Genomic DNA, 26,298 nt, shown 5'->3' with positions numbered 1-26,298 from the left:
AAGGACCATTTTAGTTCTACTGTACATTTGTTTTTTACATTCAAATAAATAAGATACCTTTGAGTTGGAATTCGATTGATCGTACCCCATTTTTCTTTCCTTTTCGTTTCTTGGTGTGCTTGGGGGAATCTTCTTCTTTTCTGTATACAGATAAATGTTAATCCTTCTGCCTTGGCTGAGTAACAGTTCAGGGTGTATAGTTTAGCCCTCGCTAAAATGTAAAATTTGCCTTGTAGAAAGAACTTAACTGGTAAGAAAAGCTATACAGTTTTGCTAAAATATTGGTGAGCCCATTTGGTGCAAAAGCTGCAGATGTGCTTAAATTCTAATAATACTGGAAATGGAGAGAGTGGTGGATGCTTAGAATGCCCTCCCGTGGGAGGTGGTGGAGATGAAAATGGTAACAGAATTCAAAAATGCGTGGGATAAACATAAAGGAATCCTGTTCAGAAGGAATGGATACTCAGAAGTTTAGCGGAGATTGGGTGGCAGAGCCGGGGCGGGGGGGGGGGGGGGGGGGGTGGCTGGTGGTTGGGATGCGGGGCTAGTGCTGGGCAGACTTCTACGGTCTGTGCCGTGAAAATGGCAGATACTAATCAAGGTCAGGTATACACAAAAAGTAACACATATGAGTTTATCTTGTTAGGCAGACTGGATGGACCGTGCAGGTCTTTCTCTGCCATCATCTACTATGTTACTATGTATGGTGACGTCATTATTTTTGGAGACGACGTCTCTGTCCGGTAGCGGAAGATTCTCACTTCATTTGCTTTCCTCTTTCTCAGGTCTGGCCGTGGGTCTGGATCCAGAAGGTTACGGGAACCCGGATTTTTGCTGGCTTTCCATCTATGACATGTTGATCTGGAGCTTTGTGGGACCTGTGGTGTTCTCTGTCTCGGTGGGTGAGGGCTGAAGGTAGAATATTCTACTGGTGTCAGGAGACGATTAGCAATCTGCATGCATAAATCGGGCATCTGAAAACTTCCCTTCCTCAATTTGGCTAAAAACCCCATGTTCTGCAATCTCTATGATTTTTAACCACATTAGCAGCAGGTATTCCTGGGAGCATGTTGTCATTGGAGGGAGGAAAATAATGCAGGGTGATTGCTTACCCAGACAAAAAGTAGGTGCCATTGTCTACAGGTACATTGTGTCTGCACCAGGTTTCACAGAAAAGTACACAGATGCTTCTGCTTTGAAAATTTGTAACAAAATCTGTAGGGCTGGTGTTAGGGGGTTGCAAACGGGGCAATTGCCCTGGGCCTCCATGCTTCAGGGGGCCTTAAATCTGCTGAAGCTGAGCAAGAGAGAGCACCTGTGGGGGGGGGGGGGGGGTTGGGGCCCCTCCAAAATTTTTGCCATGGGCCCCAGCACATTTAACACCGGCCCTGGGAAGAGGAGAAACAAAAAGCGAGTGGGCTCGTTATAAGGGTTGTGGGCTTTGCTTTGAAATGTGATATGAGTAAGAGATGAGTGGTTCAGAGGGTCTTTGCCAGAGCCAGTGGTGGGAGGCGGGGCTGGTGGTTGGGAGGCGGGGATAGTGCTGGGCAGGCTTATACGGTCTGTGCCCTGGAGAGGACAGGTACGGGTCGGGGTAGGGTGTTCATGGAAGGTGGCACATGTGTTTTTGTCTTGTTGGGCGGACTGGATGGACTGTGCAGGTCTTTTTCTGCCGTCATCTACTATGTTACTATGTTACTCTGGTTAGGGAGCTTGCATAGCTGTGAATCCTGGCGAGTGCCCTAAGTAAAGTCCCATTCCTTGATCTTTTTCTTGTTTCCTTCTACTGGCAGGAGTAGGGCACTGCTTCTTGCTTGTGCCTGACTTCTCCTGTGTTAGCTTTAGTCTGTATTCTGTACAGAGCGGAGCCGTGTATTCCTGCAGATCTTACTAGCGCCAGTGCATTCAGGGCTTCTTTTACAAAGCCACTCTACCGATTTTCAGAGCGGCAAATGAGAGGAAGCCCATTCAGTTCCTGTGGGCTTCCTCTCATTTGCCAAGTGGAAATTGCTAGTGCGTCTTTGTAAAAAAAAAAAAGCCCTCAGATTGAAGGCCAATAGAGGAGGAGACAGACACAGACAAGATGGGCTGCGGGAGAGGATCACACTGGGAGGGGTTGGGGGAGGGGACCTGGAGAATATCATAGCAGAAGGAGCTAGCCCTGCACAGGCTGATTTGTCCCCAGGTCCTGCACCCACCTTGGTACAGGCCAGGCATCAGTGATATTGACTTTTGGACATATGTCAATTAGCATTAGAAAACCAATGTCTTGTTTCATGAGCAGTTTCTCCAAATGAGCATACGTGACAGGAATGAACCTCAGTCCTAAGCGAGGGTATGTGATCTCAGATCTCTCAAATTTACTGCTAACTCTCACCATAGTATTTGCATTGTGCCAAAGCAGGAGCGTAGCCAGACTTCGGTGGGAGGGGGGTCCACACCACCACCAACTTTGACCCCCCCCCACTCGCCGACAACCCTCTCAACCCCCCCTTCCCGCTGCCAACCCTTCCCCGCCGCTGGCTACCTTTGCTGGCGGGGGACCCCGACCCCCACCAGCCGAGGTCCTCTTCTTCTGGTGCAAGGCTTTGTTCTGTTTCTGTGAGTCTGACGTCCTGCACATCGGCCGCTGGCTGATCTGCAAGGCTTCATTCTGTTTCTGTGAGTCTGACGTCAGATGTCAGACTCACAGAAACAGAATGAAGCCTTGCGCCAGAAGAAGAGGACCTTGGCTGGCGGGTTTGGGGTCCCCTGCCAGCAAAGGTAGCCAACGGCGGCGGCGGGGGAGGGTTGGCGGCAGGACGGGGGGGTCGAGAGGGTTGTTGGCAGGGGCGTCCAGGGCCAAATCTATGGGGACCCAGGCCCCCGTGGCCCCACGTAGCTACGCCACTGTGCCAAAGAGAGCTTCCTTCTGAAGTTCGTAAGATGTAACATGGATAGGCAACTTATTCAGGTGTGCTTGGAAGTTCTTTTTGATCAAGCCTGTGATCCAAAATGATGGGAAATATTTCTGTGTCTTTCTGCCACATTTTCTTGGTGTTGGACTGTATTGTGTGATCAATTGTGTACAAGCACCACTCTTAGGAGATACTTTGCTATTTCTCCCCTCTCTACAGGTCAGCGTCTTTCTTTACATTTTGGCAGCCAAGGCTTCATGCACAGCCCGTCACCGGGGCTTTGAGAAAAAGGGCACAGTGTGAGTACTGCATGCTGGGAGAAAAGGACAAGCATTCAGAAGCCTATTAAATCGAAGTAAAATAAAACAAAAAAAAGAAGATGATACCTTTTTTTATTGGACTAATGCAGAGATTCTCAATCCAGGCCTCGGAACACACCCAACCAGTCAGGTTTTCAGGATAACCACAATGAATAATCATGAAATAAATTTGCATGCGTTAACCTCCATTGTAAGCAAATCTCTTTCATGCTCATTCATTGCAGGTATCCTGAAAACCTGACTGGGTTGAAAACCCCTGGACTAACGATACATTGGGTAATTCTATAAAACAGTGTTTCCCAAGTCGGTCCTGGAGTATCCCTGTGCCAGTCAGCTTTTCAGGATATCACAATGAATACGCATGAGATTGATTTGCGTACACTGCCTCCATTGTATGCAAATCTTTCATACATATTCATTGTGGATATTCTGGAAACCTGACTGGCAAGGTGGTACTCCAGGACCTACTTGGGAAACACTGTTATAAAACAGCAGTAACATTTAGGGCCAATTATGTGTGTAAACGTTTAGATTAGCATTATCCCCCAGATTCTATGATAAAGGGGGTGGGACGACTTCCCTATGAGGAAAGGCTAAAGCAGCTAGGGCTCTTCAGCTTGGAGAAAAGGCGGCTGAGGGGAGATATGATAGAGGTCTATAAAATAATGAGTGGAATTGAACGGGTAGATGTGAAGTGTCCCCAGGTAGATGTGAAGTGTCCCTCCCCGTGTTTAAACTTGTACAGCGCTGCGTAACCCTGGCAGCGCTATAGAAATGCTAAGTAGTAGTAGTAGTAGTAGTCTGTTTACGCTTTCCAAAAATAATAGGACTAGGGGGCATGCAATGAAGCTACAAAGTAGTAAAATTAAAACGAATCGGAGAAAATGTGTCTTCACTCAACGTGTAATTAAACTCTGGAATTCGTTGCCAGAGAATGTGGTAATGGACTTGAGGAGAATCCACTATTTCTGGGATTAGCAGTATAGAATGTTTTGTACTATTTTGGGATTTTGCCAGGTATTTGTGACCTGGATTGGCCACTGTTGGAAACAGGATGCTGGGCTTGATGGAACTTTGGTCTTTCCCAGTATGGCAATACTTATGTACTTATGGCGCCTGAAAATCTGTGCGGAAACCGAAGCGTGTTCTATAACAATGCACATAACTTAGGGGCCCTTTTAGACTCTACGCACATGCAGTGCGCGGCCAAATGAGACTACCCCCAGACCAGCGCGCCCCTCTTGTGGTAATTTCAGATTTGGCACGCACCCATAACGTGTGGATGATTTATTTATTTATTTCCTCCTACGTGCGTTGGTTCTGGCGGTAATTGGCACTTGGCAGACGCCAACCGGTCATTGCAAATGTAGCACATGAGCCTTTACTGCTACATCAATGGGTGGCGTTAAGGGCTCAGCTTGGTTTTGGGTGTACACTGGTTTTATTTTTACCGCAGGCCCTTTTCCCGTCCCATTAAAAAAAAGCCCTCTTTTGTAGATGCGGTAAAAACTGACCCAGCGCGCACCTAATACACCTGCCTACACTACCACAGGCCATTTTTTACCGTGGTTTAATAAAAGGGCCCTTTACTTCGTTAACTAGCTATTCAGTACTGTTAATTGGATGTTAATTAGCAGTTATCAGCACTGATTGGCATTAAATGAGATTTACGTGCACAGCTTGTGACTTTGGGCAAGTCACTTAACCCTCCATTGCCCCAGGTACAAATAAGTACCTAAGCCGCATTGAGCCTGCCATGAGCGGGAAAGTGCGGGGTACAAATAAAAATAAATAAATAAATAAACTCACTGTGTGTTGTGTAACGGTGTGTTCCAAAATTCTAAGTTGCATAGTTGAAAAGGGGGTGTGGCATGTACATTTGTAAAATCTATGCACATTACTATAGAATACAACTGATCTGCGCCTAAGTAAAATGTGGCCTAAATGGACACGACCAAATTTGGTCACGTGGCAAGCTTGCATATATACCACATGGAAACGTAAGCCTATTCTACTACTACTACTACTATTTAGCATTTCTATAGCGCTACAAGGCGTACGCAGCGCTGCACAAACGTAGAAGAAAGACAGTCCCTGCTCAAAGAGCTATGTAATAAAAGTGAGCCAAGTATAGGACAATCAAGCCATTGTGACATCACTGATGAGGTTGGCTCTTATTGGTGGACTGAGGCATTATGACATCACAATATTAGCTCTGGTTACAAGAGACTACTACTACTACTATTTAGCATTTCTATAGCGCTACAAGGCGTACGCAGCGCTGCACAAACGTAGAAGAAAGACAGTCCCTGCTCAAAGAGCTATGTAATAAAAGTGAGCCAAGTATAGGACAATCAAGCCATTGTGACATCACTGATGAGGTTGGCTCTTATTGGTGGACTGAGGCATTATGACATCACAATATTAGCTCTGGTTACAAGAGACTACTAACCTACTATTTATCACTTCTATAGCACTACAAGGCGTACGCAGCGCTGCACAAACATAGAAGAAAGACAGTCCCTGCTCAAAGAGCTTACAATCTAATAGACATATAAAATTTAGGCCTATTCTATAAAATTTTGGTAATTTTTTTCCACGCAGAATTTTCAGGCGCCATATTATTATCTAGCCCTATATGTGCATAAAAACCAAAAATGTGCCTGGGCACAGTTCTCTAAATACACACATATCTTATACAGCATAGGGTGTATTTCACAGCAGCAGCTGAACAACCTTTAGTCTGGAGGGGCCAAACAAACCTATCTCTGGCCCAGCTCCCAAGCTCTCTTCTTCCTCTATAATATTAGCAAAATTCGCCCATTCCTCTCTGAACAGACCACCCGAACCCTCGTCCACTCGCTTGTTACCTCTCGTCTTGACTATTGCAACCTTCTCCTCGCTGGCCTCCCGCTTAGCCACCCCCTTCAATCTGTCCAAAATTCCGCCGCACGTGTTATCTACCGCGTGAACCGATACTCTCATATCACCCCTCTCCTCAAGTCGCTTCACTGGCTCCCGATCCGCTACCATATACAGTTCAAGCTTCTCCTATTGACCTTCAAGTGCACTCAATCTGCAGCCCCCCATTACCTCTCTACCCTCCTCTCCCCATATGTTCCCACCCCTTAACCTCCGCTCTCAGGACAAATCACTCCTTTCTGTACCCTTCTCCACCACCGCTAACTCCAGACTCCGCCCCTTCTGCCTCGCATCACCTTATGCCTGGAACAGACTTCCTGAGCCCATACGCCATGCGCCCTCGCTGCCCATTTTCAAGTCCTTACTCAAGGCCCATCTCTTCTCCCTTGCTTTTGGTGCCTAACCACCTTCCCATTCCTGATACCTACACTGACTACATAGTTTTTACCTTTAGATTGTAAGCTCTCTTGAGCAGGGACTGTCCTTCCCCATGTTTAAACTTGTACAGCGCTGCGTAACCCTGGCAGCGCTATAGAAATGCTAAGTAGTAGTAGTAGTAGTAGTGATGCTGTGTTGGGCAAAATATTGGTAGAGCCATGGCCCATGTTGTACACCCTATGTTTCTACAGGTAGGCAGGGGCGTAGCTAGGTGGGGCCATGGGGGCATGGGCCCCACAGATTTAGTCCAGGCCCCCTCTACTTTCGACCCCCCCCCCCCACAAGGTACCTTGCTGGCAGGGGTCCCCAACCCCTGCCAGCCTTAGTTTTCTTCAGCGCCGGTCTCCGGCACGTTCACTCACTTCGCTGATCTGTGTTGTGAGTCCTGATGTCCAGGCACATCCTGCACGTTCCTTTAAGTGGGAATGTGCAGGATGTCAGGACTCACAGCACAGATTAGCAAAGTGAGCGAACGTGCTGGAGACCAGCACTGAAGAAGACTAAGGCTGGCGGGGGTTGGGGACCCCTGCCAGCAAAGTGGTGGGGAGGGTTGGCGGCAGGGGAGGCAGGCTAAAAGGTGCCCCCCCCCACCTTGGGCTCTGGACCCCCCTCCCGCCGAGGTCTGGCTACGCCCCCTGCTGGAAGGCATACCCATAGGCGGAGTCTGGGTGGAGGGTGGGCGGGACTCAATCTTAGGTGCATAACATGTAGCATATTATAAGTTACATGCTCTATTGCTGGCACATAACCGCGTATACATGTATATACCTGGAGGAGCAGCGTAAGCGAGGGTGTAGGCAGCCACTGAGAGAGGTGAAAGTAAACAAAACACTTTGCAATAAATATTCAGTCGGTGGCAGTTGACATGTCGTTTGGCCACCGCCAGCATTATCCCCAGATAAGACATACTCAATGCCAGGCCATGGCCAGCACCAGCACTGAATATCCGAGCACATGTGGCCAGCTAACACCCACTTGGTTATACGCAGTATTCAGAACTTAACCGCAGAAGGTGAACTTCATAAAGACAGGACTTAATTTTACGTGGAGGTCAGTTCAACGGCCTGAGAACCAGAGAAACTGGGTTCACTTCCCACTGCAGCTCCTTGTGACTCTGGGAAAGTCACTTAACCCTCTATTGCCTCTGGTTCCAGTGTCGGAATTTTGATTATCGGGTCCTTAACGATATAAGTGCCGATTCTGCCCCAGACTGTCCACAAATTAGCTGTGGATATTCAGTGGTACTAACCACTTGAGTGCCACTGAATATCTATGTTTAGCACCTGGACCAGCTATTTAAACAGCCAAAAGCATCTCTTGGCCATTTAAATTGCTTTAGGTATCAACCCTTTTATTTGTAGTCAAAAAATGTTAAATCCTGTTCCCTTCACAGGCTTGATAAACAAGAAATAAAGTCTCTTGTTCCTGACAGGGCACCACAGTCTCAGTGTGCACTAGTCTTTGTCTTCAAGGTTAACTAAACCCAGGCCTGACCCTGGCCTGGTTTCAAGTAAGAGTGTTGATGCCAGATGGGCGGTTTTCCCGCCCAACTGGGCGGTTTTCCTCAACCCGCTGCGGGAATTTTTTGACCGCTGCGGGTTGCGGTTTTTTGGGCGGCTTTTGATTTTTCTAGGGCGTTTTTTTTTCTTCGTCTGGTTGCGGTTTTTTGTCCCCTTTTGACCCGCGGAAGGCGGGGTTAACGATGTCGGGGATGGGGTTGATGACGTTGGGGGCGGGTTAATGATGTCAGGGGCGGGGTTTGATTATGATGAGGGCGGAGTTAATGATGGCGGGGGCGGAGTTGATGATGGCGGGGTGATGACTGCGGGGGCGGGGCGGTTTTGGGCTGGTTTGGGAACTGGTTTGGGTCGGAAACAAAATTGAAATCTGGCAACCCTAAGCTTCTGCTCTGTGTGTGTTGAAGGCAGATGCTGGAGGGCTGTTGTTGTCTTCTCTGGGCCTCTCAGGTCTGCCTGTAGTCAGAGACTATCTGGCTGCATGAATCATTCCTTCCCTGAGCCATTTAAGTGGAAAGTGGCATCCTATACACCCAATTACTCTAGAAGTCTGTAAAGGAAAGTGGATACCACTGTTATAGAATTACTTCCATTTAGAGTAGCTTTTGAGTTGTGAGCCAAAGATGACAAAACATCAGAATATATAAGTGAAACATAAAAGCATTCCAGTGACAGTCTCAAGGGGGAAGGTAGGGATGGGGAAGGAGAGAAACAGGGGAGAGGTGGATGAGTGATTAGAAGGTGACAAAGCTGTATGATTTTATGGTGTATAATGTGCTAGGAAACCCAGATCTTGGTTACGTCCTTTCTGGTTGGTATCAAAGTATTTTATCGTTTTAACTTCAGAAGTCTTACCTTCCTGGATAGTTTTTTTTAACTTCCCTTGTAGTATTCTTACCATAAAGTCATTGATGCAGTGCTCTGGCCCTGAAAAATACTTAGCAGTCTGTCAGAGACCTTCCCATCAGCTCTTTTCTTTCTCATCCCCTCACAGCTCCGGGCTGAGGACTGCCATTATTGTGTTGCTGTCAGTCACCACCACCTGGCTTCTGGGCCTACTGTCAGTCAACAGTGACTCAACCCTGTTTCACTATCTCTTCGCAGGGGCCAGCTGCATCCAGGTATCATAACTCTCTCTCTTGTGGGCTAGGGGGCTGGAAGGATCCCTTAACACCTGCGTGGTTAGCCTGTTCGTAAGCTTTTAGAGTTTAATTTTAGTTGGGTTTCACAGTAACCATTTGTTTTTGTTTTCTGAAATTATTTTTTTGCAGAACTGTTAATAAGTGCAGCTTGTTCACCACCAATGCAAACACATAGGAGGAAAATTAAGTATTAACACAGGATGAAATGCAGGCTGTGAGCATTACTAATTAATTGGGCTATGCCTGAGGCACTGCGGGTTCTGATTATTACTGGCTTGTTGGGCTGAGCCTCAGGCACTACATACTGGCACTTGCTTGTTGTCATGTCCCCTACCTCAACGCAAGTGGCGTCCTCGGGCTGCGTGGGGTCCCGTCGACACACACACTTGACTGGCACTGCCTGAGCCATGTGTGTGTAGTCCTCTCTGGGTTTGTTCAGAGAGCGGTGGTTGCAGGCTCCTTAATTGCTTTGCTTCCATGCACCTGTTTCTGCTCTCTCTCTCTCTCTCTCTCTCTGCCTGGCTTCCAGGCTCCTTGATTGCTTTGCTTCCACCCACCTGGGTCTGCTCTTCCTCTGCCTGGCTTCCCTTGCTTCTCTCCTATTGGTCTTCTGGCTCCGCCTACCCCTGCTCTTGTCCTATGGCTGTGCCCTTTCTCCCTGCTGATGTCGGACGCCAGCAGTTTATCAGCTGAGCGCTCCCTGGTCTCCATGCTTCGGCTTCTACTTTGGTAGATGTTTCTAACTCTGTCGTCTGCTTCTTATCTACTGCCTGTACCCAGATTACTCTTCTGCCTGCCTACTGACTTTTGCCTGTACCTGGATTACTCTCTTGCCTGCCGCCTGCATGCTGACTTTCGCCTGCATCTGGATTACTCTCTTGCCTGCCACTTGCCTACTGACTTTTGCCTGCATCTGGATTACTCTCTTGCCTGCCGCTTGCCTACTGACTTTCACCTGCATCTGGATTACTGTCTTGACCTGCTGCCTGCCTGGCTGATACATTCATCACCCCGCTTCCAGCTCCATCCCGTAAGTCCTGCAGGCCGCCCGCACCTAGGGGCTCAACCTCTGGGGAACGGCGGTCAGCGCAGGTGAAACCTGGGGTTGTCCAGCCGCCAAGCAGAACCTGGTCCAAGTACCGGGCTCAGCAGCGCTCTACTTGGTACAAGAATTCACAAGTCTGACACTTGTCTTTTTGTCACACAAATTACACAAGTTAATTTACAAGAGGTTTAAAGAACTTTAAGTTGGAAATTGGAAGCCCTCCAGTTATTTTGTACTTGCTGCCTGTGAGCTTGCAAGTGGGTTTTGAAAGGGAAGATCTCCTTGGAGTTTTTCTTTTTTAAACTTACTGTCAGACAAGTGCAAGGGGTGTGGGGAAAAACAGAAGGAATTAGGTGTGGAGCCTGCAAAATGAAATCTCCAAATATCCCTCCAACAGTCTGCCCCTAATACAACCCATTTTCCTGAACAACAACCCAAAGCAGCTCTCAGTGCGAGGGGATTAGGCCTTTGCTCTACTGCTTCCTGCAGCTAAGAGTAGACTAAAACACATTGAGCTCACATAAACCCTCAACTTCAGTCGGTGTTGAACCAAAGTTTTAACATTTTCTTTCTCTCTCTCTCTTCAGGGTCCCCTTATCTTTGTCTTCTGCATCATCTTCAGCAAAGATGTCAGGAAAGCTCTGAAGTTCACTTTCAGCAAGAAACACCGCAGCGATTCCGCTGTCACCACCAAATCCACCCTGACCTCTGTGAGTGTCTGAGGCAAGAAATGTCTTGGCAATTTCCAGCCCACTCCTATCAACTTTTCAGCTTTGTGCATTCCAAGGGAGCGTTAATTTGCAGGATATTCGGTTAATCAAATATTCAATGACTTACGTGGTTAAGTCTATGCTACTGGATATAGCAGTTTAAAGATATGCAGATATCTGTTTCCTGTTTTATCTGAAGTCAGGCTTAAGCGTATAAGTTTATCCGGGAAATAGAATATAAGTGCTATCAAGGTAGACTTTTGGCCTACATTCGGCCAGGAAGTACCCTGAGCCAGAATTGCACCCTGTCCCCTGTGCGACATGCCCCCTAGTGCCTCTGCTGTGGTTACCGCAGGGGAGACAATGGATGGGGAACAATTTTGCTCCCCCATTTCCTTTGTGCTCCGAGTGACACCTTTGCCACAGCCCTGCATTCAGCGTGCCTGTTTCCCCTCCCATCATTACCTGGATCTATTTTGGCCATAAATCTAGTTCTCTGTCCAGAATTCAGCTGGTCTGTCAGTTAAGAGGTTTTTTTTTTTTTTTTTAAACCAAGACATTTACTTTAAATTAACTGCTTAAATGTCTTTGAATATAAACCCCACTGCTTTGATTTTTATTTTTTAAATCATCTACTGCATTAACCAATTGCATCTTAGGGCCTGATATTCAGCTGGCAGTGATCAGCGTTTTGCTGACCACCACTGACGTTATCCTCTAAAAATCCAGTGCCGGGCCATGTCTGGGCTCTGACATCGAATTTCTGGGTTTACGGAGTCAGCGAAAACAGAGCTGGTTAAGTGCGATTATTTAGCACTTAACCAGCGATGGAGCACCGCATAAAGGGGTCCTTTTAGTAAGATGCGGTAAAAAGCGGGGGGGGGGGGGGGGGGGGGAGGGAACCTGTGCTAGTGTCAGCGCGTGTTTTTGATGTGAGCTGAGGCCCCCTTTTACCGTGGCGGATAAAAGACTTTTTTGCTGCAACACCTAAAGAGAGTCCACGTGCGTGGCGAACTCAGTAGATCCCACGGAGAAGGAGATAAAACAAAAAGAGCGGGAATATGGACCAGGCTTATCCAAAGACTAGAACCAGACAAAGTTTATAATAATAAAATAAACAATATTAATTAATATTTCCTTAAAATTGACTCAAAGTCAATTTTAAGGAAATATTAATAAACTAGTAAAAAAGGCCGTTTCTTAACGCAATGAAACGGGCGCTAGCAATGTAATGAGTTCCTGCCATTAATGTTTCCGCGGTTGTATTCTGAATGTAATTGTTGTTTACATGTGTAAGATTTCTTTATATACAATATTTTTTTGTGTAAACTGTGTTACAATGTGGTAAAAGTTTTCCTTGTTCAGGCCCTTCAATCAGTTTAACAATCACATCAGAAGAGCTCCTTACTCGTGAGAATGCAACATACAGTTGCCCATGTGAGAGACTGAGAGTGACAGTGTGTTTTACAGACAGTGTAAGAGAGAGATACACAGAGTGATTGTGTGGTGTGTGTGTGTATGTGATGTGTGTGAGTGACAAAGTGATTAAATGTTTGTCCTCCCTTCCGTTCTGTGCACTTGCCTCCACTGATGTTCGTACCGCCCTGTATATGATTGTTTCTTAGAGATTCAATCCACTCCACTTCCCTCCTCCAAGTTCCGTTCTGTCTGATTGGCTCTTCGTTGACAGTGAGAGCCAATGAAACGCTGAACTACAGACTTACGAACCCTACACTGCCACAGTGCCACAGAGTCAGCACTTACCGCCACCTATTGAGGTGGCGATAAGGGCTCCTGCACTAACCCGGCGGTAACCGGGCAGCGCACGGCACTTCCTGATTACCGCCGGGTAGGCACTGGCGCTACAAAAATAAAAACATTGACGGTACTATGTAAGCCACGTTGAGCCTGCAAATAGGTGGGAAAATGCGGGATACAAATGTAACCAATAAAATAAATAAAATTGCGTGTGCCGGGGGTTGAGAACTACCGCCAGGCTTCTGCGGTAGCCCAGTGGTAGTTCTGGGTTGGCACGAAGCAAGTCTGTTGTCACGCACCAATCTTTTAGTAAAAGGGTCCCAAAGATAGGGATTGGTAGCATGGAATGTCGCTACTAATTGGGGTCCTGCCAGGTATTTGTGACCCGGATTGGCCACTGTTGGAAACAGGATACTGGGCTCGATGGACCATTCTTATGTTCTATACAGGAAAGTAGGTGCCTACTTTCTTTTATAGAATCTGCACCAATCAAGTGCCCTCTCGACGCCTTTTTATCAGTGGCGTACCAAGGGGGTGCGGTCCGCCCCGGGTGCATGCTGCGCGTCTGTAGACAACGTTCGTTCCCTGCTCCCTCTGCCCCAGAACAGGTTACTTCCTGTTCCAGGGCAGAGGGAGCAGGGAATGAGCAAAGCCAACAGGCGCGCGGCACCCCCCCAGCAGGTAAAAATGCACCCGGGGGGGGGTGGGGGTCCTTTCGCCAGGGGGAGGTGTCCTTTCACCGGGGAGGGGGGGGCGCACTGCACCTGGGGGGGGCGCATCGGCGATCTGCCCCGGGTGTCAGCCACCCTAGGAACGCCACTGCTTTTTATGGGTGCACTGTTACACAATTACACCTTTAATGTTGCTCACAGACTCTAGCTTGATGTAATCCTGGTTTTGCTCTGTTGCATGCCTGGACTTGCAGCCTTGGCTGTACCTGGCTTCCCTCTCCCTCACAATCATAGCTATTTCCCTTTTCCCATTCTCTCTGACGAACAGTCCTACAACTGCAACAGCACCTATGTGGACGGCCGGCTATACCACATGCCCTTCAGAGACTCAACAGGATCCCTGCACAGCACAGTCCGCTCTGGGAAGAGTCAGCACAGCTACATCCCATTTGTGCTCAGGTAATAGCTCCTCGCATTTGGGTTTGTGGATAGTACCTTCACCGTGAAGTCTGTCTTTTGTGGCAACACCCCCACTCCCACCCCCAATCTCCCTCCAAAGTATAAAAGCTGTCAGGAAGAGCCTTCTGGTGGACATGGAGTGGGCATAAGGAAGATATCCAGAATTCAGGAAAGAGGCAGAGGGTCTACCCAATGTAGGGAGCTCGAACCTGGAGGGCTTCATCTGCAGACCTGTGCAGTTTCATCCTTTCTTGCCTAATTTATATATTTATACGTTATGTACTTGCTCAACCTTGGACAGCAGGATTTGTGTAGCTCAGAAGCATAGGTAAAAAGATTTGGTATCAAATTGGCTTACTGACAGTCATATGATTTGATTTATGCAGAATTTCCCTACTATGCTACTTTTAAACCGCAGTGGCAGAAATTTTAATTATTAGATAGTCCTCAGAATCTGTTGTGCTTGTATCTTTTTCTAGAAAAGTAATGTTGTCCCATTGTTTCTGTAGAGAGGATTCTGGTTTGAATAACAGCCATGGCCAGCTAGTGATGGCAGAACCGAACACCATCTTCCTTGAGGCTAAGGATCAACAAGGAGGTAAGGAGAGACTCTATTGCCCTCTCCACCTGATGCAACATTATCAGCTCCATCACCCTCTTCACCTAATGCAATTTCATCAACTCTATCTCTCTCTCTACCCAATGCAACATCATTAGTTCCAACACCCTCTTCACCTAATGCAATATCATCAACTCTATCACTCTCTCTACCCAATGCAACGTCATCAGCTCCAACACCACCTAATGTAATATCATCAACTCTATCACTCTCTCTACCCTATGCAACGTCAACAGCTCCATCACCCTCTTCACCTAATGAAATATCATCAGCTCCATCACTCTCTCCACCTAATGCAAGCTCCATCACCCTCTTCACCTAATGCAATATCATCAGCTCTATCACTCTATACCCAATGCAACATCATCAGCTCCATCACCCTCTTCACCTAATGCAATTTCATCAACTCTATCACTCTCTCTACCCTATGCAACATCATCAGCTCCATCACCCTCTTCACCTAATGCAATTTCATCAACTCAATCACTCTCTCTACCCTATGCAACATCATCAGCTCCATCACCCTCTTCACCTAATGCAATATCATCAGCTCTATCACTCTATACCCAATGCAACATCATCATCTCCATTACCCTCTTCACCTAATGCAATATCATCAGCTCTATCACTCTATACCCAATGCAACATCATCATCTCCATCACCCTCTCCACCTAATGCAATATCACCAGCTCCATCACTCTCTCTACCTAATGTAGCATCATCAGCTCCATCACCCTCTTCATCTAATGCAATATCTTCAGCTCCATCACTCTCTCTATCTAACGCAAGTCAGCTCCACCACCCTTTCCACAGTGCAGTATCAGCTACTCTGTTGCAGCTCTAGACTGAGAAATTACTGTCACAATTCAGCTCAGCTGGTTCATTTTAAAAAAGAAACTTAATAAAAAAAAAAAAAATAGAAAACAACAACTTCTAATTAAACCATAACTGTCTGTAAAACCAAAATTGAAATTAACCCAGAGCATTAAAACATAAACATATTTAAATATAAATTATGCCACAAATGATTATGGATTGTTCATGTAATTCTCTTAAGGATGCAGCACTTCTCATCTGTAGGATTGGAGGGTTTGGGGGCTAGAGACAGGGATACAGCGCCTCTGATCTCTAGGATTGGAGAGGAATGGAAATAGGGATACAGGACCTGCCACCTCTAGGACTGGAGGGCTTAGGCAGATGGGCATAGGGATACAGAACCTTTTCACGCCAAGGACTGGATGGCTTGGGGGATAAGTACGGAGATACAGAGCCTTTTCTCACTAGGACTGGATGGTTGAGTAGACTGGTGCAGATAAACAGAGCTTTTTATTTTTTAGTTAGAATTTTAAATCCATCCTGTCTAGATGGGAGCTGTGTAGTGTTCTAACCGTCTTATTCAACGGTCTTGGTATGAGCTGAACTGCTGCTCTTGGTCTAGTTCCTAGAGAATGGTCATGTGGGTCAGACTCGCATTTATTACTGTCTGAGGCTGATCAACCATCCTGTAATTTCTTCCATTTTGTCTTGTTTGTTCCTTAGAGCATGACACAGACTCAGACAGCGACTTGTCCCTGGAGGATGACCAGAGCGGCTCATACGCCTCGACTCATTCCTCAGACAGTGATGAGGATGAAGAATTTGTGGGGGAACCTTGTTGGGAAAACCTTTTATGTCCCAGTGAGAAACAAGCACATAGCACCCCAAAAGGTACCTGCCCTGCCTGAGGTTACCTAGTCAAGAGCATAGTCTGTTAAAGATTTACCCCCTGATATTCACAAGCATTTAACTGGCCAGGATTGGCACCCAGCTGGTTAAATGCCTCATTAGCAGCTATCCAGCGATATTCAGCAGGGGATAGCCGGCTATCTCCCGCTGAATATTGCCAGTTAACGGCTAGCAGATAGCCGGTTATATCGGTCAGGGGCAGACTGACTATTCGAACAACCGGGCAGTGCCCGAGGGCCCAGAGGCTCTGCCCAGATGCCCACTGCACAGGAGTAGCCTAGTGGTTAGTGCAGTGGACTTTGGGAACTGAGTTTGATTTCCACTGCAGCTCCTTGTGACTCTGGGCAAGTCACTTAACCCTCCATTGCCCCTGGTACAAATAAGTATCTGAATATACTATTTAAACCGTTTTGAATGTAGTTGCAAAAACCACAGAAAGGCGGTATATCAAGTCCCATTTCCTTTTCCTCCTTTCCCTTTAAAGGTGTGCCACTGGTGATCAAGTGGCCTCGGGGGGGGGGGGGACACATGTTCTTTCCTGCATGTTATGCTGCTGCTATTCCCTCTGCCTGGCACTGCCGTACTTTAAAAATGGTGGCCGAGACTCCCTACGGAGACTGTCAAGACCCGTGAGACTACTCGCTGGAAGTCTTGGCCTCCATTTTGAAAACATGGCGGTGCCGGCAGGCAAGAGAATAGCAGCAGTGCAGCGGGCAGGAAAGAACATGCTCCCCCTCCTCCCACCCTGCAGAGATTACTTGACCACCAGGACCCTTCAGGTAAGACCGGGACAGCAGGGGGTGTCGGCGGCAGCAGTAGGAGGTGGACAGCAGCTGGGCAGGGGTCCAGACCATCCTCACTGCCCGGGGGCCCAAGCCACTCTCAGTCCGCCCCTGATATCAGGCGATATAACTGGCTATCCACTGATGTTCATCCCCACTTTAGCTGCTGTATTTGGCCAAGTGATTACATGGGATATCTTTGGCTGGGTTATTTATTTATTTATTTATTTGCTGCATTTGTATCCCACATTTTCCCACCTATTTGCAGGCTCAACGTGGCTTACATTATATAGCAACGGCATCACCATTAACAGAGTAAGAGGTTCAGCATATTGTTACAATTAATGTACAAGAATAACAGGTAGGTAGGGTAAATAAAATGATAATACATAACATACAAGTGATCATAATATGATCGGTTTTGATATTGGCATTGAAGGAAGTGAAACTAGGAAATCAAGTACGCTAGCGTTTAACTATAGAAAAGGTGATTACGACAAAATGAGAAAAATGGTGAAAAAAAGACTGAAAGGAGCAGCTCGCAGAGTAAAAAACTTGCATCAGGCGTGGATGCTGTTTAAAAACACCATCCTGGAGGTTCAGGACAAATATATTCCACGTATTAGAAAAAAGGGAAAAAAGACTAAACGTCAGCCGGCGTGGCTAAACAGTAAGATAAAGGAAATCATTAGAGCCAAAAAACAATCCTTCAGAAAGTGGAGAAGAGAACCAACTGAAAGTAACAGGATAGATCATAAGGAATGCCAAGCCAAATGCAAAGCGGAGATAAGGAGGGCAAAAAAGGACTTTGAGAAGAAATTAGCGTTGGAAGCAAAAATACATAGTAAAAATTTTTTTAGATACATTAAAAGCAGGAAACCGGCCAAAGAGTCGGTTGGGCCGCTGGACGAAAATGGTGTTAAAGGGGCGATCAAGGAGGACAAAGCCGTAGCGGAGAAATTAAATGAATTCTTTGCTTCGGTCTTCACCGAGGAGGATTTGGGGGGGACACCGGTGCCGGAAAGAATATTTGAAGCGGGGGAGTCGGAGAAACTAAACAAATTCTCTGTAACCTTGGAGGATGTAATGGGTCAGTTCAGCAAGCTGAAGAGTAGTAAATCACCGGGACCTGATGGTATTCATCCCAGAGTATTAATAGAACTAAAAAATGAACTTGCGGAGCTACTGTTAGAAATATGCAATCTGTCCCTAAAATCGAGTGTAGTACCGGAAGACTGGAGGGTAGCCAATGTTACTCCGATTTTTAAGAAGGGTTCCAGAGGAGATCCGGGAAATTATAGACCGGTGAGTCTGACGTCGGTGCCGGGCAAGATGGTGGAGGCTATTATTAAGAATAAAATTGCAGAGCATATACAAAAACATGGACTGATGAGACAAAGTCAGCACGGATTTAGTGAAGGGAAGTCTTGCCTCACCAATCTAATGCATTTTTTTGAGGGGGTAAGCAAACATGTGGACAATGGGGAGCCGGTTGATATTGTATATCTGGATTTTCAGAAGGCGTTTGACAAAGTGCCGCACGAAAGACTCCTGAAGAAATTGCAGAGTCATGGAATCGGAGGTAGGGTATTATTATGGATTAAGAACTGGTTGAAAGATAGGAAGCAGAGAGTAGGATTGCGTGGCCAGTATTCTCAGTGGAGGAGGGTAGTTAGTGGGGTCCCGCAGGGGTCTGTGCTGGGTCCATTGCTTTTTAATGTATTTATAAATGACCTAGAGATGGGAATAACTAGTGAGGTAATTAAATTTGCCGATGACACAAAATTATTCAGGGTCGTCAAGTCGCAGGAGGAATGTGAACGATTACAGGAGGACCTTGCGAGACTGGGAGAATGGGCGTGCAAGTGGCAGATGAAGTTCAATGTTGACAAGTGCAAAGTGATGCATGTGGGTAAGAGGAACCCGAATTATAGCTACGTCTTGCAAGGTTCCGCGTTAGGAGTTACGGATCAAGAAAGGGATCTGGGTGTCGTCGTCGATGATACGCTGAAACCTTCTGCTCAGTGTGCTGCTGCGGCTAGGAAAGCAAATAGAATGTTGGGTGTTATTAGGAAGGGTATGGAGTCCAGGTGTGCGGATGTTATAATGCCGTTGTATCGCTCCATGGTGCGACCGCACCTGGAGTATTGTGTTCAGTACTGGTCTCCGTATCTCAAAAAAGATATATAAGAATTGGAAAAGGTACAGCGAAGGGCGACGAAAATGATAGTGGGGATGGGACGACTTTCCTATGAAGAGAGGCTGAGAAGGCTAGGGCTTTTCAGCTTGGAGAAGAGACGGCTGAGGGGAGATATGATAGAAGTGTATAAAATAATGAGTGGAATGGATCGGGTGGATGTGAAGCGACTGTTCACGCTATCCAAAAATACTAGGACTAGAGGGCATGAGTTGAAGCTACAGTGTGGTAAATTTAAAATGAATCGGAGAAAATTTTTCTTCACCCAACGTGTAATTAGACTCTGGAATTCGTTGCCGGAGAACGTGGTACGGGCGGTTAGCTTGACGGAGTTTAAAAAGGGGTTAGATAGATTCCTAAAGGACAAGTCCATAGACCGCTATTAAATGGACTTGGAAAAATTCCGCATTTTTAGGTATAACTTGTCTGGAATGTTTTTACGTTTGGGGAGCGTGCCAGGTGCCCTTGACCTGGATTGGCCACTGTCGGTGACAGGATGCTGGGCTAGATGGACCTTTGGTCTTTCCCAGTATGGCACTACTTATGTACTTATGTAATGTTCAATAATGATAATATGGTAAAATAATCAAATCAGAAGGGATCAATTTTGGTTGGTTCTGGTATAGATTAGGAAGCAAGTCATTAAGGAGGATTCTTTTTGTAAGTCTCTTTAAACAGGTACGTCTTCAGTAACTTTAAGTCTGAATTGGGATCTCAGGTACAATCTACAACTGGTTTACTGCTTATCTTGAGAACCGTTCATTTAAAGTTATTCAAAATCAATCAATCTCTACTTCCTATTTCAGCTGTGGTGGGGTACCACAAGGATCGGTGTTATCTCCTATGCTGTTCAATTTATATGTTAGTCCACTTTCACTACTTATTCAATCCTTAGGCATTAATTCTTATTCATATGCTGATGACTTCCTTTTGATCCATTACGTTAAGGCAGTAAACATTGACCTAGCACCGATCCAAAATTGTCTTGAGGAGGTGGCCGATTGGCTGGTGAAGCATAAATTGATATTAAATCCAGATAAAACCATAACTGCATGGATAACTGGCCCTGGGCCTATTCCATCTTTAACACCTACTCTGTTTGGTAAACAAATACCTACGGTACAGTCATTTAGATACCCAACGACCCCACCTAACCCTCTTCACCTACCAACACAGCATGACTATGATCGAACAGGACAGCACGCAATCTTCATCCATTCCGGCCCTCCACTTATACCTCATATGATCACTATACAACTTTGTATTTGTTAACCACCGACTGGGCAAACGCCTTTGACAGTACTATGTAAGCCACATTGAGCCTGCAAATAGGTGGGAAAATGTGGGGTACAAATGCGACAAATAAATAAATATTGACTTAGCTGGTTATGTTCAAACTGGCCAAAAATAAATCAGATATTCAATGCCGGTCACTGGAAAAGGCCCCAGCATTAAATATCCGGCTTTAGCGCTGATCGCGGGAGTCAGCGTGGTCTGAATTTTGGCCCCTTAGAAACCATTCCAGCACAGGTCTCTAACAGCTTGTCACATGTCTTGAGGCTCTTATCCTCGCCACCCCTGAAATGTGAAAATGAGAGTTCTGAGAATGTGAATTCTGGTCCTCCAGAGCTTTTGCTCAACAAGTCTGTTAGCCAAATGGCACAGAGGGTTATCACAGGGGCTACTACAGCCTTTTACAGCTCCTCCTCTGAAAATAAGCATGAGATGGATGTGATGAGGGGGTGAGTTTGTGTTCTTGTCCTAGTGCCTGCCAATCCTGCAGATCCACTAGGGTCAGAGGGAGATCTGAATAACCCAAACTCTGCTGCTAGATTCTGTGCTTAGAAAACCTTCTAGCAAGGAAAGATTCAGTAATTTTGTTAAATAAAAATAATCATTTCTTTTGACTTAGAAGCCTTATTTATCTCAAGAAAAGCAAGTGAATCCTCTTTGTGTGGCTTTTAAGGCCGCCCCCCCCCCCCCCCTCAAAATCCCAAAATACACTCTGAATGTCATTAAAAAAAATATGCACCTCTTGTTACCTCATTCCTGACATTACCAATAGGGGGGTGTGAAGCTCTTTAAAAGGCATGCACCATCTAATATATGAAACACCTTGAAAAATAAGCTGTTATTTGCCTGCGAGAGGCCAGAAAGGTTTAAGGTGAATGAAAAATGCCTTAAAATAGATTTTAATGTATGGATTTTTTTTTCCTGTGAATGATGGTGCTGTATTTACATCCTAAAAAACCATCAAGGCATATTTCAGCCAAACTGAGTTTTTTAGCTGGCAGGCTTGAAATGTGTCGGCATTAACATTGTTCTGTTTGTAGCTATTCAAAGAAGGTCTTTTTCATATAACAATCACACCAAGGGCCTTTGTAAGCCACAAGTTGCTGCCAAGCCTCAGATTGAGGAAGCCATGAATAAGTCAGAAGAGACAGGCAGTGTTCAAAGGGAACAACAACAACAAAAAAAACCCGGGCAAAATAATTGTGGTTAACCCTGAAAACCTTGTGGAGAAATTTCTCCAAAGATCCCAGGGTAACACTGTTTTGCACCTATGATGTTGAGGATGGAAGCTTTCAACAGTTGGAATGAAGTAGGACCTGGATCAAGAGTGGGGGAACACAAGGCCTGCTTAACCATTGGACCAGGTGAGGCTCTGGACCAGGTGCCGGCGATCAAGGCCACCAAAATACCCAGCCTTTGATTTCACCTGGTCTACAGGTTGATTTTTGTCCCCGTCCCTGATCCAGTCTCTCCCCTTCTATCTTCCTCTCCCTGCAAATTTGGCACTGCTCCATCACCTCTCTCAGGACCATGGGGGAGTGTGAGGGAGCAGTGCTGGACCCAAAGGGAGGGGTACAGAGGAGGAAGAAAGAGAGACTGGATGGGGAGGGGGGAGATGCTGAACCTGTGGGAGGGGAGGAAGGAGGGGGCACCAGCAGCGATGTGATGGGGGGGGGGGGGGGAGGTGCTGCCAAAGCATGTTGGCTCAGGGTGCCACTATTGAGCCGGCCCTGGGAGAACGTTTCTAATTTGACTTGGATCCTTTATTTTTTTCTTACCCTCCCCCTCCCCCCTCCCCTCATCAACTATCCCAAGTGGATAACCTTTCTGCACAAGTGAAGCCATACTGGCCTGGGGAGTTTGTGACCACAGCCAGTGAGAGTGAAGGGCACGCGGGCTCGGAGAAGCTGAAGGTTGAGACAGTTGCCAGTATTGAGTTGTCCAAGGACAACCTCAGCCACCTGGAGAAGGCTACAGAAAATGGAGATGTACATTATAAAGAGAATGTGGTAGCACCAGTGACACCAAATCCCACTGCTCAGCCTCATAAAGGTAAGTGAGGAAAGAAAGAACAAAGAGCCTTGTCTATCGTAACTATTGTTACAGCTCTATTGAGTGTATGCAGCACTGTGCAGTGCTGATACGTGTTTAGATAGAATGGGCCAGATTCAGTAAATGATTCCCAAACTTAGATGAAATCTACCTAGGTGGAAGAACACTGGATTCCCCCGAATGATGGACAAAGAAGGAATTACAATGGGACGTAGACCATGGACTCAAGAGACAAGGACAATGGTCTGATACGTTTTAGAAAGTCTTTATTGGTTGGAGACTCGACACAATACTGTGTTTCGGCCACAAGCAGGCCTGCTTCAGGAACCTTATTTGATATACAAAAATTCTGGTGTACACTGTGCTGGAGTGACAATAGAAATGCCTGGCACCACTATGACTTCCAGTGGTGTCGCTTATACATGCACCCAAGTCTTTTTAAAGACCAGGTATTTCTATTGTCACCCCAGCACAGTGTACAGCAGAATTCTGCATAGTACTGTGTTGAGTCTCCAACCAATAAAGACTTTCTGAGACGTATCATGGTAACATAGTAAATGATGGCAGATAAAGACCTGTATGGTCCATCCAGTCTGCCCAACAAGATAAACTCATTTTACATGGTATGTGATACTTTATATGTATACCCGAGTTTGATTTGTCCTTGCCTTTCTCAGGGCACAGACCGTAGAAATCTGCCCAGTACTGTTCTTGTACTAAGTTCTGAAGCTAACATCGAAGCCCCTTAAAATTTACACTCCAGCCCATCCCTATCTATTCAGTCACGATCAGGGCGCAGACCGTACAAGTCTGCCCAGCTCCCGTTTTGTTTCCCAATTACCGGCGTCACCACTCAATCTCTGCTAAGATTCCATGGAACCATTCCTTCTAAACAGGATTCCTTTGTGTTTATCCCACGCATATTTGAATTCCATTACCGTTTTCATCTCCACCACCTCCCGCGGGAGGGCATTCCACATATCTACCACCCTTTCCGTGAAAAAATACTTCCTGACATTAGTCCTGAGTCTGCCCCCCTTCAACCTCAATTCATGTCCTCTAGTTCTACGGCCTTCCCATCTCCGGAAAAGGTTCATTTGCGGATTAGTACCTTTCAAATATTTGAACTTCTGTATCATATCATCCTTGTTTCTCCTTTCCTCCAAGGTATACATGTTCAGGTCAGCAAGTCTCTCCTCGTATGGTTTGCAACGCAAATTCCATACCATTTTCGTAGCTTTTCCTTGCACCGCTTCCAGTCTTTTTACATCTTTAGCAAGATATGGCCTCCAAAACTGAACACAATACTCCAAGTGGGGCCTCACCAACGACTTGTAGAGGGGCATCAACACCTCCTTTCTTCTGCTGGTTATGCCTCTCTCTATGCAGTCTAGCATCCTTCTGGCCACGGCCGTCGCCTTGTTGCATTGTTTCTTCACCTTCAGATCCTCCAACACCAACACCCCAAGGTCTCTCTCCTGAGTCGAGCTTACTAATCTCTCCCCTCTTATCTGGTATCTCTCTTTTGGGTTTCCACACCCCAAGTACATCACTCTACACTTCTTGGCATTAAATTTTAACTGTACTAATTCAAACGTACTCTATCTATATCAAAAAAACAGATTTTTATTTTTGATAATACATATATATTCAACAATATTTCCTAATCAGATTTCCAGTGTACACTCATTCAGTCAGCCACACACTCACATAATCTTCCTATGTTCACAAGCCAATACTCCTTCCAAATTCAATCAAGGCTGGATAGATTTTGACTACAATTAACAATCTCATATGCATTTCACATTGTTTATCTTCAAATATCATAATTCAAAGTCCACTTTCAATGTATTGTTTTTTGCATCTCCTTCCAAGAGGCAGTCTTTTTAATAAAGAATCAAGCCACTATAAGGTGACTCAACTTCCAACCTTGTACATGAAATTTTTCATCCGTATCAAACTCAATGTGAACAAATATAAGTCCAAAGTTTGGACTTCTCTTGTATCAGACCATTGTCCTTGTCTCTTGAGTCCATGGTCTACTTCCTTATGTTCTTCCTTCCCAAACTTAGATGCCAAAAAGATCCACACTATATACAAGTATTCTGCAAAGGGTGCTTGCCCTGTGCAAAATACTAGCTTAGCACGGATCTTGCAACTAATATTGGACGCTGGATTTACACCTGCTGAAACCTAGTACCCAACTTTAGGTGCGGAAATGACATTATTCTATAACATCGCACCTAACTTCTGGGAACACCCCCTGATCTGCCTGTACACCTCCCATAGCTACGCCCCTTTTTGAGTTGCACACTATGAAATATAGGTGTAGATGTTCTACAATAGCGACTAAGGCAGAGGCTTGTGCAAATCAAAATTGTTGCCAATTAACTCCAATTGTTGATTGTTGACACCTTGTTAACGAATTAATTTGCATATGCATCTGCCCTGTGCACCCAAATTTGGATGACCTATATAGAATCCAGGAAAAAAATGTGCCTTCCCCATGCGCTTACAGTCTAACCCCCAAATTCTGTATATGGAACCTTAAGTTGGGTTCCAGTAGATAACATTTCCTGATGCAACAAAGGAATCTTTGCCTCCTCCCTTGAGTCCATCTGAAAACACTGGGAAAAAGCTGAATCCCTGACCAAAGAAATATTGAGAGCTCTAAGATAAAAAAATGCATTAATTACTACTACTACTATTTAGCATTTCTATAGCGCTACAAGGCATACGCAGCGCTGCACAAACATAGAAGAAAGACAGTCCCTGCTCAAAGAGCTTACAATCTAATAGACAAAAAAATAAATAAAGTAAGCAAATCAAATCAATTAATGTGAATGGGAAGGAAGAGAGGAGGGTAGGTGGAGGCGAGTGGTTACAAGTGGTTACGAGTCAAAAGCAATGTTGAAGAGGTGGGCTTTCAGTCTAGATTTAAAGGTGGCCAAGGAAGGGGCAAGACGTAGGGGCTCAGGAAGTTTATTCCAGGCGTAGGGTGCAGCGAGACAGAAGGCGCGAAGTCTGGAGTTGGCAGTAGTGGAGAAGGGAACAGATAAGAAGGATTTTAATGCTTCCTTATCTTGAAAGAAAGCTTCCTCCTATCAGTTACCAAGTCATCAGTCCTCTCTGATACTGCCCTCCAATTCAGTATGTCCACTGAAGCCTCTAAAACTGTATGCACCCCTTGCCTTCCTGATTTCCTTCTGTCTTGAACATGCTGTAAGATTTCAACGGTCATAATTCTTGGAGACTGTGATTCTTCCTGTATCTTCTTCTTCCGAATCACTGTCCTGCCCATTCCCAGGGCCAGTTTAGATATAGTGAGGCCCAGGGCACAAACTTGGGAGGAGCCCCAGATCCTGGGAGCAATCCCCCCTGCCCTCCACCATTATCCATACTTAAGTGTTTTCCTTCATTTATTTATTTATGGACATTTATACCCCACTTTTTTCCACAATAAGCAGACTCAAAGTGGCAGATGTATAAATGAACCTGCTTAAGTTATAGTATTCTATCATTTACACATGCTCTGCCTAAATTCTGCTCATGCACACACCCACTGGCTAAGTACACACCATCAAAGCATGGCATATACTTTTCCACAAGTCTGTACTCTGCATGTTCTTGCTGCTTAAAACTAGGCAGCTCCTTAAAGTAGAGGTGGGCAACCTCAGTCCAAGAGCTGCAGCCCAGACTTCCATCCTGTTCATGACCCGCTCTTAAGTGCTCTCCCTTCTGCTGTCCCCC

The 26,298-nt window shown here is 45.9% G+C and overlaps 1 protein-coding gene across 1 annotated transcript in view; it reads left to right on the top strand.

Moving 5' to 3' along the window:
• Nucleotides 1-26,298, top strand: part of CELSR2 (cadherin EGF LAG seven-pass G-type receptor 2) — a 240,141-nt gene that overhangs the window by 206,701 nt on the left and 7,142 nt on the right. Inside the window, exons 26-33 of the mRNA XM_030221921.1 lie at nt 786-898; nt 3,117-3,196; nt 9,089-9,215; nt 10,869-10,991; nt 13,749-13,879; nt 14,389-14,477; nt 16,039-16,206; nt 22,312-22,548. Of these exons, the coding sequence (XP_030077781.1) occupies nt 786-898; nt 3,117-3,196; nt 9,089-9,215; nt 10,869-10,991; nt 13,749-13,879; nt 14,389-14,477; nt 16,039-16,206; nt 22,312-22,548 (1,068 nt within the window). The remainder of the gene's footprint in view (nt 1-785; nt 899-3,116; nt 3,197-9,088; nt 9,216-10,868; nt 10,992-13,748; nt 13,880-14,388; nt 14,478-16,038; nt 16,207-22,311; nt 22,549-26,298) is intronic.

This window comes from Microcaecilia unicolor, chromosome 12, assembly GCF_901765095.1.
Source record: "Microcaecilia unicolor chromosome 12, aMicUni1.1, whole genome shotgun sequence".
Classification (NCBI taxonomy): domain Eukaryota; kingdom Metazoa; phylum Chordata; class Amphibia; order Gymnophiona; family Siphonopidae; genus Microcaecilia; species Microcaecilia unicolor.
The sequence above is the reverse complement of the archived record's forward strand: the minus strand, read 5'-3'. Positions and strand labels throughout refer to the sequence as shown.